General features: G+C 60.1%; 2 protein-coding genes across 5 annotated transcripts; one reads left to right on the top strand and one right to left on the bottom strand.

Annotated features, from left to right (window-relative positions):
- Positions 1 to 95: 95 nt before the first annotated feature.
- On the bottom strand, positions 96 to 1,888 carry LOC125338036 (translation initiation factor IF-2-like). Its single transcript, XM_048328347.1, has 4 exons — positions 1,864 to 1,888; positions 1,558 to 1,766; positions 1,142 to 1,511; positions 96 to 712 (listed from the first exon to the last, which is right to left on the bottom strand). The coding sequence occupies exons 1-4, from the start codon at positions 1,886 to 1,888 to the stop codon at positions 354 to 356; spliced, it is 963 nt and encodes a 320-aa protein (XP_048184304.1). The 3' UTR covers positions 96 to 353.
- LOC125338137 (Krueppel-like factor 15) lies at positions 1,397 to 7,011 on the top strand. Of its 4 annotated transcripts, none has more exons than XM_048328513.1 (4): positions 1,423 to 1,472; positions 2,844 to 2,943; positions 3,801 to 4,763; positions 6,634 to 7,011. In XM_048328513.1, the coding sequence occupies exons 3-4, from the start codon at positions 3,874 to 3,876 to the stop codon at positions 6,809 to 6,811; spliced, it is 1,068 nt and encodes a 355-aa protein (XP_048184470.1). In that variant the 5' UTR covers positions 1,423 to 1,472; positions 2,844 to 2,943; positions 3,801 to 3,873; the 3' UTR covers positions 6,812 to 7,011. The 4 variants fall into 4 exon arrangements, with proteins under 4 accessions (XP_048184467.1, XP_048184470.1, XP_048184469.1 ...); XM_048328512.1 differs by having other exon boundaries at positions 2,762 to 2,943; XM_048328510.1 differs by lacking the exon at positions 2,844 to 2,943 and having other exon boundaries at positions 1,397 to 1,472.
- The last annotated feature ends 4,726 nt before the right edge of the window (positions 7,012 to 11,737 follow it).

Below are 11,737 nucleotides of genomic sequence, written 5' to 3'. Positions count from 1 at the left end.
GCGTGGTCAGAGCAGGGGGCGTGGCCAGTGAATGAGGGGTGGGCTGGGGGCGTGGTTGGGCCAGGGGGCGTGGCCAGTGAATGAGGGGTGGGCGTGGTTAGGGCAGGGGGCGTGGCCTGGGATCAATTTGGGGCGTGGCCAGTGAATGAGGGGTGGGCTGGGGGCGTGGTTGGGCCAGGGGGCGTGGCCTGTGATCACTTTGGGGCGGGGCCAGTTACTGGGTGGGGCATGGGTGGGGTCGGAGGGCGGAGCTAAAAATGGGGCGGAGTCATTGGGCGTGGCCAGGGACAAAGGGGAGGGACGGCAGTGAGGTCAGTGACAGGCGGGTGTGGCCACAGGGCGGGGTTAAGGTTTTATGGGTGGGGACATGGGCGGGGAAATCGGCGTGCTGGGCGAGGTCTGGGTGTGGCAATGAGCGTGGCCAGGAGGGCTCCGCGTCGCGGTGTCCCGGCTCCGAGTGCCACCGGTGTCCCCGGGACAAGGGACGGGCTCTTCCCCGCGGCCGTGGAGCCGCACAGCCGCTCCTTTTTCCCCCCAAAAAAAGCTCCGATCCTCTCGCTCCACCGGGCGCGGTGCAAACTCCGAGCAGGAGCCGCTCCCGGCTGCTGTCCCCAGGAATTCTGCGACACGCTGTAAATCAAAGCCCTCCGTGACTGGATCATCGGAGCCGGGAGCACCTGAGGATTCTGAGGAGCTGAAACCTTCCCAATCTCTGCAAGGCCATCAATAAATATTATTAGTTATTATCGATACCTACCTGATGCGTGTTATCAGCAGTGATGTTAAGGACTGCGAGGCTGTGACACGGGGTCGGTGACACACAGGGACACAGCAGCGCTCAGGGAACAGCCACGGGCCTCCCTTTCTGTGCACCTTCGCTGTTGGAGGTTTTTTTGAGGCTTTTCTTTCATTTTGTTTTGGATTTTATAAATGTGAAGCCTTCCCCTGGCCCAGGTCTTTTGTTCAGGCCCAAAATCTCACGCTTCTCCCCAAGCAGAGGAACTCGGTGTGGTTTGGTGGCCCAAAGCCACCCTCAGGGACCCCCTTAGGGACCCCCAAAGCCACGACAAGGACAGACCTCACTCCTTGTCCCAGCAGCAGCATCCGAGCGCTACGGCCCTGCCCAAAACCTCCCGCACACCTGGATCCACCTGGATCCACCTGGATTCCAGCGGCACCCGCTGCTCCGCGACGTGCCGGGACTCGCCTCCTTTTCCTGGAACGCTGCAGCGACCTGGACCGCTTCCAGTGTAAACGAGCAGCGAGAGGAAACAGCGGCGGGGTCGCGGGATCTCCTCCGGGAGCTGCTCCAGCAGCCGCGCACGGACCGAGCCGGGGCATCCCGGTGCCCCTCCCGGCGCGGGTGCTCCCGTGCCAATGGGATCGGCGGCCGCTGCCGAGCCCTCGGCGGGGCGGGGCGGGCCGGGAGCCGCCCCCGGCGGAGCCGCGGGACCCGCGGGCGGCGGAGCCGGGTAAGGGGCGCGGGGGGCGCGGGGGTCCCGCCGGCAGCGCTACCCGGGGCGGCTCCGCGGGGCACGGGGGCGGGGGGTTCGCGACCGGCAGCAGCGGGCTCGGTGTCCCCGGCTCGCCCCGGCTCTGAGCCCCGCTGGGGCTGGGGGCTGCGGTGTAGCCAGAGCCTCGCTTGTCCTCGGGCATCGCTTTGCGCCGAGGGATCGGCCACGCGTGGCACTGCCCGGGACCGTCTGATTTGTCCCCAAAGGCTCGGCGAGCCCCGGTTCTGCACGGGCCCCGCGTGATTCCCGGCTCTGCGGAGGTTACAGGTGTTGGTTCACGTTGCTCGGTCACGGGAGGGGAGCCGTGACCCTCGGCTGAGTTCCCAGCTCCCGCTGGTTGTTGGCTGACCTTGGGCGAGCCGCTTGTTCTCCATGTGCTCGGGCTGCACATGTGCTGCTCCCTGGGCTTGGAAAAACTGGAGGAGCAGAAATGCAAAGTGAGGCTTGGGAACGATGCAGCCCTTGCAGTGAGGGACAGAGCCAGGGCTCTGTTCCCTTGCAGTGGCTTTGGGGTGACAGCACTGGTGGCATTTTGCAAAAATGCCTTGGGTTGATGGGGCAGTGACACCTGTGACAGGTACCTGCGGAGTCTGCTGGCACAGAATGTGCCACCAGGCAACACATTGCCCCACAGCGCTGCTCTGCCAGCTGGGACGTCGGCACTGCCGCAAATGGGATGGGAAACAGGAGCAGAGCACTCCAGGAACTCCCCCAAGGCTGCCCCGCTCAGATCTCCTCGGTCCTGAGCCTCTGGACCTTTCTGCCCTCTGGTCATGCTTTTATTCCCGCTGTCAGCCCAGCAGAAGGGTTGTACTCCGTGAGGAGTTTAGAGTTTAATTCAGCTGTCCTGGGGACATGCTGGAGGGATGGAGACTCCCCGAGCTGCTCTGCAGGATCTGGTTGGAAAATCAGGTTTTAGGACACTGTGGGAGAGGTAAACAGAAGCCTTTGGTAGCCAGAGGGGGGAGGCTTTCCCTGCAGAAAGAGGAGACGGAGAAGAAGAGACAAAAAAAAGATCCTAAAACTGGAGTGGAGGAAGGAGTGTGGAACTGCCTGGAAGGGGTGGCTCAGGGCACACATTTGGGCTGTGGTGAAAATTTGAAGCCTGGAGGCTGAGATTGGCCTGAACACCTCCCTCACCTCTCGTGTGACCAGGACAGTCCCTGCTCTCCACGACTTGTTGGTGCAGAGCTGTGCTGGAGACACTGGGCAGCACTGGGAATGCCCCTGCATCTCGTTCCTGGCAGGTTTGGAACGACGTGGGGGTTATTTCTTAAGGAGAAGAACATTTGTATGGCATCCAGAGCGCTCAAAAATTCCCTCTCGCAGCTCTCAGGACCCTGATGGGCACTGATAACAAGGACTGGCCGGACCGGTTTGCAGCTCCACAGAAATCTCATTGAAAGGTTCTTCAGGGACTTTGACAAAGGTTTTCTTTCCCCTGGAAATTCCATTTCTGCATTAAATGCACACAGATCCCTGTGCCCTGGGTGGTTTGGTGCTCTGGAGCACGATGGGGACAGGGACAGGGACAGTGTGGCTGCTCGGGGAGGTCCTTGGGCCCGTGGGCTCTGGGGCAGTCACCAGTCCCCTCCTGAGCCCGCATAGCTCCCACCTGGAGACGCTGTGCTCTCTCTCAGCTGTTCGCAGACGCGCTGTTTGTGCCCTCGGAGCTGACCCCAGCCAGGCTGAGCCGCTCTCTGAGGTGTGACCGGGGCTGGGCAGAGCTGCCCAGGCAGAGCTGCAGCGTGTTCGGGCACCGCGGTGCCCCCAGCACCGGGGCAACACTCAGAGCGCCCGGGGCGGGCTGGCAGCAGCACCTCGGAGCTCTGGTTACCTGTGCAGGGAGGCAGCTTTAAGCCAGCCCCGTGTCTGTGTCAGGGCATGGCTCTGCCCACGTCTGCAGTGTGGAGAAGCCCCAGCGGCCTCTCCTGGATCACAATTAACTCCCGGTTAATCAGGAGTCACCCCCTGCGCCATCCAGCAGCGCACAGCTGCCCTCCGGCGCGGGTGGCACGGGGAGGGATGAAGGGTTTCTTTGTGTGTTTTTACCTCCATGAACTCCCCAGAGAAGTTTGTTTGGGGGGGGAATCTGCCTCTTTGCTGGCAGCCAGCAGAGGAAAGCGGTCCGCTCGTGTTTTTTCCAGCAGCAGACTCTTTAAAAACAAAGGCCACTGCCAGGTTCGGCTGTTTTCTTTTCGGTGCACAGCCCGGGTTTGTTAAAAGGTTGAGGTTTGCGTGTTTGTTTTCTCCTTTAGAAATAACCTTGGTGCCGTTCCCTTGCAGATGAACGAAGACTTCCCCAGCTGAGCTCTCCCAGCGGCTGCTGAGCCAAGAGCCGCCTGTGGGGAGTCACCAAATGGTCTCTGTGAGCTGCCAGGACCTGCTGCCCTCCCTGACCAGCCCTTCCCTGCTCGAGAGCTTGGCCAGTGCCCTGCAGTGCAGGATGCCACCATCCCTTCTGCCAGGACGTGGCGGTGACAGGACATGTGGCCACTCAGAGGGCTCTGGGCATGTCCTGGCGGGCAGCACTGGCCATGCCGAGAGTGTCCCGCTGTCCAGTGCCAAGGGGGAACCCCCCAAAGCCCAGCTCACCGAGGCTCAGCTCAGGCTGCCTGACTTCCGCCTCTCCCAGAACTTCATCCCCACCCTGGAGGAGATCGAGGAGTTCCTCAGGGAGAAGGCAGAGTTCCTCAGGGATGACGCCGGCGATCCTCACCCCGCGGGGTGGAAGGTGGAGAGCAAACCTGAGCTGGGCTCTGGGGCACAGCTCACCCCCAGGGTGCACGAAGGAGGAGGAGGAGATGTCCCAAACACTGCAGGGACAGCTGCTGGTGGCCAGGCGGTGGCTGCTGGCAGCATTCCCTTTGTCTTGCAGATCCAGCCTCTCCCGAGGGACAGCGTCACCCCCCTGGCACAGGGTGGGGGTGTCAGGGTGGCCCAGCTGCTCATCAGCCTGCAGGCCCCAAACCTGTCCCTGCTCCCTCAGCTCCAGCCCCCTGGCACCATCCTGGACCAAAAATACGTCAGAATTGCCCCCCTGCCAGTGGCCACGGGGCCAGGGGATGTGCAGGAGGCGGAGGCGGCCCCCAGGTGCCAGCAGGGCCCCCCTTCCCTGCTCCGCATCCACCGCTGCTCCCACCCCGGCTGCGGGAAGGTTTATTCCAAGAGCTCCCACCTGAAGGCTCATTTCCGGCGGCACACGGGGGAAAAACCCTACACCTGTGCCTGGCCCAACTGCGGCTGGAGGTGAGTGGGGGTCCCCGAGGGTGGGGGGCTCTTGCCCAGGAGCAGGAGAGCTCTTGGCTGGTGGAAATCCAGGGTGAAGTCCCCACTGGCCTTTCCCGAGGGAATCTTTGGAAGGAGAGCTGAGGGCTGGAGTTTGTGCAGCGTTTTTGGGAGTTTTTACTCAGTCCAGGAGCGCAGCTGGGGATGTGCAGCTGACACTTCCCAACATCCCGAATCCTCCTTGAACTGGGTGCCTAAACTCCCTCTGGCAAGGCCCCTTTTCCAAGGGATGCTGTAACTTTGGAAAACTTTGGAAACTCTCTGTGTCTAACTCAGGACAATTCCAGCAGCTGGGCTCCAAAATGGCTTTTCCTGGCAATATTTGTCCCAGGAAAAGCCTCAGCCCTTCCTCAGCAGCCAGTGTGGAATTCTGTTTGGTTTGCCACCCTTTTCCTGGGGACTGAGGGAGGGGACAGAAGAAGCCACACAAGAGTCACTTTTCCCTCTGGGAAGGAGGAATGGGATGGTGCCAGCCCGGACCATGGAACCCTGTGTGCTGTGCTCTGCTCCCCCTCCATGGAGCAGCTTTTCCAGCAGGCGATGTCCTCACCTGTGCCTGGTTGTCCCTTCTCTCCAGTGTCCCTCACTCCAAATAAATCTGTCACCTCTTTCTGAGGAGGCAGAATCTGCTCTTTTTGGGGAGCCAAGCCCTTGGAACTCACTCCTCGCCATAAAGCTGGGAGAGAACCTGTGGAAGACCTGAGCGTGGCCTGGGGACAGGTTTTGTTTCCACAGAGCCCTTTGTGAGCAGAATCTCCCAGCCCAGGTGTGAGAATCCCGAAATCCTCTGCCTGCAGTCTGGGGCTGCAGCTGCAGCTCCTTGCTCGGTGCTTTTTGCACAGGCACGTCCCAGCCATGGATGGAAAAACCCTCCTGCCCTGATGCTCCTGCCATCTGTGCAGAGCAAATCCAGCCCAGGCCTCCCGTCCAGCACTCCCTGAATCCAAAAATCCAGAGCCGTGGAGTTGCTCCAGCTCCCTTGGAGGGTGGCACTGATTAAAAACCCGCTGCAGGTGCCCCCAGGTCTGGGCTGTGTGTGCCAGAGGGGGAGGGAAGGTGCAGGGGAATTAAGAGGGACACACGCGTGGTTCAAGGGATTTTCCTGAGGCTTTTGATCCCCTCCAGGTGTGGGAATTGCAGAGACAGGCAGCGTGAGCTGGGCTATCCCTGTGCTCCTCGTTCCTGCACCCCAGAACCGCGCTGGCTTTGGCTTGGAGCCTCTGTCCTGTGCTCCAGGCTGGCTCTGTTTGCTTTTCCTCCCCTGTGCTCAGAACTTCACCCATCTCCCTTCCCAGCTCCCAGTCCAGCCCAGGCTGGAAATTTCGCTGCTGTTGTGAGAAACGAGGGGATGCTCAGGGTTTGCAGGGAGAATCCACAGCCACAGGGGAAACAAACCTTCCCTCCCCAGTGACGCTGCTCCGGGCTGGCTGTGGAGTTCTTGGAAAGCATTCCCACCCAGGCTCCTGGCCCATGGCCTTTGGCCACTGCCAGCCTGAGCTCTTTTCCCAAAAAACCAATTTTTTCCTCAGCGTCTGGGCCTCTTGGCTGCCGGAAGGTTCCAGCGAGGGAAAACAAATGGAGGAAGTAGGTGGACAGTGTCCTTTGAGAGCAGGGGAAAGAAGTTCAGATCTCCGGGGGTGAATTCTTTTCCCTCCATTTCCAAATCCTTGGAGGGGTTGATCTCGGGAGCCAGGGGTGCCTCTGGAGGGTGTGGGGTGACAAAGAGCCTGTGGCAGGGACAGATCTCAGCCTCCCTCGTGCCAGGCTCACTGTGTTCCCTGTCCTGGCCAGCAGCGAGGGCTGCATCCAGCATTCCTCCCTTCTCCTGCAGGTTTTCCCGCTCGGATGAGCTCTCCCGCCACAAGCGCTCCCACTCCGGGGTCAAGCCCTACCAGTGCTCTGCCTGTGAGAAGAAGTTTGCCCGCAGTGACCACTTGGCCAAGCACCTGAAGATCCACCGGGGCCAGCCCTGCAGCCCACGGACACTTGCAGGGGCGGGCAGGAGTTAATTCCTGCTGCTCATCCCTGCCAGCCGGGGCCGGGAGGTGCCAGAGCTGGGGAAACAGCTCAGAAGCCACTGCTGAGGAGCGGGAAATGACTCCTGAACAAACGACAGGAGACTTTGTTACCCCTCTTCTCAGGGGCGATGATATTCCCAGGTTGTTTCTGGCCCTACTGTCCCTCTTTGAAATACACGTGATGGAAATCAGCGTGGGTTTGGGGTGTGTGTAGGAAAGCTGGGGTCACACTGTACAGCAGGAATCAGGCATTTTAGAATCCCAGGATCCCAGAATGGTTTGGGTTGGGACACCTCCCATGGGCAGGGACACCTCCCACCATCCCAGGCTGCTCCAACCTGGCTTTGGACACTTCCAGGGATCCAGGGGCAGCCATGGATTCTCTGGGAATTCCATCCCAGCCCCTCCCCACCCTCACAGCCAGGAATTCCTTCCCAATACCCCATCCAGCCCTGCCCTGCGGGGGAATGAAGCCATTCCCTGTGTGCTGTCCCTCCATCCCGATGAAGTGGGGATGGGTGCGGGCTGTGCTGTGCAGCAGCTGCGGGGGCTGAGGCAGACACCAGCGGGGCCTTTCCAGTGTGGTTGACGTGGCTGTTTTGTCCCTAACTCTGCTTTTTTTGTGCTGGTGGCTTCCCCCCTGCCTGGCCCTGGGCACCATGGTGTCCTCAAGGCGTTTGACAGCACGAGAGGGACAGGAGATGGATTTTGTGGAGCCCCCAAGGGACCAGGAGAACTGAAAGCAGCACCTTTCCACCAGGAAAGGACATTTCCAAGGAGAGACACAGATGTGTGAGGAGCCCAGAGGAGCTGAGAGCTCCTGTCAGGGCAGCAGAGCAGCTCCCAGGCTGCTGACGTCCTTCCCGTATTTGCCTTTTGGTTAATTAAAGGCCAGCTCCTCGCCACGGTGCCAACTCCCGCGGCTTTTGCAAACACCCGGGAGGGAACGAGGCGCTTGTACAAACACAGCATCAGCGTCAGGAGCTCAGTTAGGCCGGGTGCCCTTTCCACGTGGCTGTGCCAGCCTGTCCCAGGCTGGTTTTTCGTGCCTGCAGGCTCTGAGCTGGGCTGTGCTCCTGCTGATGCCCCGATGCCCTCCCAGGGCAGAGCTCCACGTGCTGCCCTTGAGCTGCTGGGGTGAGGGGGGTTGAGTTGAGCCCCAAACACGCCAGGGAAATCAGCTCAGCTCTTCTCCCTGCGCTGTGGAGGGCAGGTTTGTACAGCAGAGGTTGTTCCCTACACCACTTTGTGAGGAAGGAATGAGCTGGAGTGGTGAAAATGGAGGTGGTGTCCTGCTCCAAGGGCTGAGAGAAGCACCTCCGGGTGAGACACCAAACTTCCGTGAGGAAAACACGAGGTTGGGAAGGGATCCACCCTCGTGATGGTGGCGTGGGGCTGGAGTTGTTGGTGTTGGTGGCTGCAGTGTCAAGGAAAGAGGAGCAACGGAGCTGAAAATCCTTCATTTATTTTTATTCTAAAATATTTGGGGATGCTCACACTGCCTCTGAAGGAGCTGGAGATGGATAGGGCAGGGCACTTCCCACCTCCGAGGCTCTCTGGTGCACTGAGGGTTCATCATCCCACGATGTCCTTGTTTCTCCTGCTGTTTGTCGCTCCAGGGGCCCCAATCCAGCCTGGAACCCACTGCTGGACAAGCACTGAGGAGGAGTGTCCTTTTCCGCCACAAACAGCAAAAATTCCTCTAAAAGTCCAGACTCCCAGCGAGAAAAGGCCGAGGAGAAACGTAATAAAAGCTGGCTTGGGGTTTGGATCCTTCCTTGTGGAAACAGCAGCTGGCCCGGGAACGGGCTGTGGCTGCCCCTGGGGAGTGCCCTCAGTGTGATTCCCAAAAAACACCTGCATCCCTGCCTTCCCCGATCCCCAGGCAGGGTTTGTGACAGAAACAGCTGGAGTTAACGCTGCTCCCCTTCGGACCCAAGCTTTCCCCAGTGGTCTGGGAGGGCTGGGTCCTGGATCCCGGCCTGAACTCCCCATCCTGAGCTCCAGGTGTGGATTGGCCGCACAGCAATCGCTGCCTGCGGCGGGGTTTTCTCCCCTGGGCGTGCAGGTGGAGGTGTGAGAGCCCTGCAGTGCTCCTGGGGAGTGTTTGGAGAGAGCTGTCCCCACTGGGGAGGGCAGGTGGCTTTCCCAGGGAGTCCCTGGAGAGCCATGGGAGCTCTCCCTGGGCGCCGTGGGTGCTCCGGCGCTGCCCTGGCCTGGCCAGGTGTCACCAGGTGCCAGGGAGGAGCACAGCCCATTCCCTCCTGGCACCCTCTCCAGCCACGTGATGGCCAAGCCAGAGCTGTGCAGGAGGAGTTTGGATACGGTTTGGAATTCTCTGCGCTCCCCTGCCTGGGCTGTCCTGCGCTTTCCTGGAACTGGGGGCTCTGTGTCCCTTCACGACTCTGTCCTTGCCTCGGAAACTGCAAAATCCATTTCCAGGTGCTGCCACCTGATTAACATTCACCAGAAGCGCCCAATTAAATATGTTTATTTTCCCTTTTCTGCTGCCTCTTCCCCGTTAAAACGGGCAAGGATGAGCAGACAGGTCTGCCAGGGCCTATTTTGGGCTGCCTTTTGTTTCAGTGGCTTTTTGCCTGGCTTGGAATTCGCTCCATGCCCTCTTTGCTCCGGGGCTCTGGGCACAGGCCACGTGCCAGCCTGACTCACGCCTGTCTCGTGCTTTTATCTGTCCCCCTTTGCTCTTCTCCCTTGCTCCAGACTCTCTCACAGCACTCCCTGCTCGTCCTGGACCTGCCCCATCCTGCCTTGCTCCGCTCCCAGCCGAAGGCGATGGGGACATGGCAGAGCTTCCAGACTTTGGAGTGAGAAGATTTGGGTCTCATCCTCAATCCAAGGCCCTTCTCTGTTCTCCAGAGGGTCCACGCTGGTCCTGGGGTGGCTCTGCTGTGGAAGACAGGGCTGGGAGTGCTGGAAGCAGGGACTTGGAGCTCCGCTGACTTTGTTTTGCCATCCCTTTCAACCAACCACAAAGGGAGAGGAGATATTTTTATAAAACAAACCACCCTAGATCCATATCTCTTGTGCAATGCCTGTTGGAGTCTCACCTGCTTCCCTCTGGGGGACTCTGGGTGGCTTCAAAGCTTTACTGAGGGCTCTCTAATTACCTCTCCTTTGCTCCAGTGAGGATGCTGCTCCACAGAAATATTCCTTGTGGAAGCTGAGAGCAGGGACGAGGCTCCTTCTGTCTGTCCACAGCTCTGCCAAGAGGTGACACGAGTGTCACGGGGTCATCACCTGGCTCTTGGGTGGTGCTGAGAGGGAGCAGGGCCCTGTGCCTGCTATGGATTCCCTGCTGGAGGAGTGGGGATGGGAGGAGTGGGGACGGCAGGAGTGGGAACGGCAGGAGTGGGGATGGCAGGAGTGGGGATGGCAGGAGTGGGGATGGCAGGAGTGGGGATGGGAGGAGTGGGAATGGGAGGAGTGGGGATGGGAGGAGTGGGAATGGGAGGAGTGGGGACGGGAGGAGTGGGAATGGCAGGAGTGGGGATGGCAGGAGTGGGAACGGCAGGAGTGGGAACGGCAGGAGTGGGAACGGCAGGAGTGGGGATGGGAGGAGTGGGGATGGGAGGAGTGGGAACGGCAGGAGTGGGGATGGGAGGAGTGGGGATGGGAGGAGTGGGAACGGCAGGAGTGGGGATGGGAGGAGTGGGGATGGGAGGAGTGGGGATGGGAGGAGTGGGAATGGGAGGAGTGGGGACGGGAGGAGTGGGGATGGCAGGAGTGGGGATGGTAGGAGTGGGAATGGCAGGAGTGGGAATGGCAGGAGTGGGGATGGCAGGAGTGGGGATGGGAGGAGTGGGGATGGCAGGAGTGGGGATGGGAGGAGTGGGAACGGCAGGAGTGGGAACGGGAGGAGTGGGAATGGCCGGAGTGGGGACAGGAGGAGTGGGGATGGCAGGAGTGGGGATGGCAGGAGTGGGAATGGCAGGAGTGGGGATGGCAGGAGTGGGGATGGCAGGAGTGGGAACGGCAGGAGTGGGAATGGCAGGAGTGGGGACAGGAGGAGTGGGGATGGCAGGAGTGGGAATGGCAGGAGTGGGGATGGCAGGAGTGGGGACGGCAGGAGTGGGGACGGCAGGAGTGGGGACAGGAGGCCCTGGCTGCCTCGTTGCCCAAAGGCTGCCAGGTTGCTAAGCAGTGCTTTTGAAGAACTCCACGCAAGCAGACGGGAGTTGTAGCAGGGCAGGACGTGGGAGAGCACAAAGAGAAACTCAGGCGCTGTTGCTAAATTTGCAGCTGGGGCTGTGGGGAAAGCAGGAGCGAGCAGCAGAGCCCTCCCTCCCTCCCTGGCAGCACGAGTGACAGCAGTGACATCCCCGGGCTGCCCACGTGGAGCTCGTGCTGGCTGCTCATCCTGCAGGGCCACTGCAAATCCCCAGCCTGCTTTAAAGCCCCTTTGGAAATACAGCCCTAAGACGGATCACTGCATTAGGGGCTTCTTTCTTTTTATTTTTTTTTTCCCTTAAAAAAGTCACAACTGGACTTTGATTCATGATTCTCCCTTCCAGGTTTCAGGTTTACTGGGGGGAAATGCAGTTCTTGGAGGAGTTTCTGCTGCTCACAGTGGTTCGGCAGCAGAATTTGGCTCGAGGTGGGGAGAAAATCAGAGCTTGAGATTTCCTAGAAGAACAGGGAAGGGCCTTTGTGGGAATCGGATCTGAAAAACAGACAAAGAGGGACAATTGAGAGCTCCTCCAGCCACCAGCTGGCCCAGCTCCTGGCCCTGAGTGACCAAAGGTGGGAGCTGGTGATGACAAACACCTAGAGAAGGTTTGCAGCCCCTATGGGCAGGGTGATGACCCTCAGGTGTCCCCACAGCACTTCTTGTGCCTGAAGCTGGGAGGAAAAGGGACAACAGGAGCCCCTTTTTGGGTCACACATATCCCAGGACAC

This window comes from Corvus hawaiiensis, chromosome 24 (assembly GCF_020740725.1).
Source record: "Corvus hawaiiensis isolate bCorHaw1 chromosome 24, bCorHaw1.pri.cur, whole genome shotgun sequence".
Classification (NCBI taxonomy): Eukaryota; Metazoa; Chordata; class Aves; order Passeriformes; family Corvidae; genus Corvus; species Corvus hawaiiensis.
Note: the sequence above shows the minus strand (reverse complement) of the source record. Positions and strands in the feature narration are given on the sequence as shown.

Excerpts from the sequence above, each read along its gene's own strand:
- LOC125338137 (XM_048328510.1), top strand. The coding sequence starts at position 3,874 with ATGGTCTCTGTGAGCTGCCAGGACCTGCTGCCCTCCCTGACCAGCCCT. Across the intron at positions 4,764-6,633 it reads TGGCCCAACTGCGGCTGGAG|GTTTTCCCGCTCGGATGAGC; the intron begins GTGAGTGGGGGT and ends CTTCTCCTGCAG.
- LOC125338036 (XM_048328347.1), bottom strand. The coding sequence starts at position 1,888 with ATGGAGAACAAGCGGCTCGCCCAAG. Across the intron at positions 1,767-1,863 it reads GAACAAGCGGCTCGCCCAAG|AGCCGGGAATCACGCGGGGC; the intron begins GTCAGCCAACAA and ends TAACCTCCGCAG. Across the intron at positions 713-1,141 it reads GTGGATCCAGGTGGATCCAG|AGATTGGGAAGGTTTCAGCT; the intron begins GTGTGCGGGAGG and ends ATGGCCTTGCAG.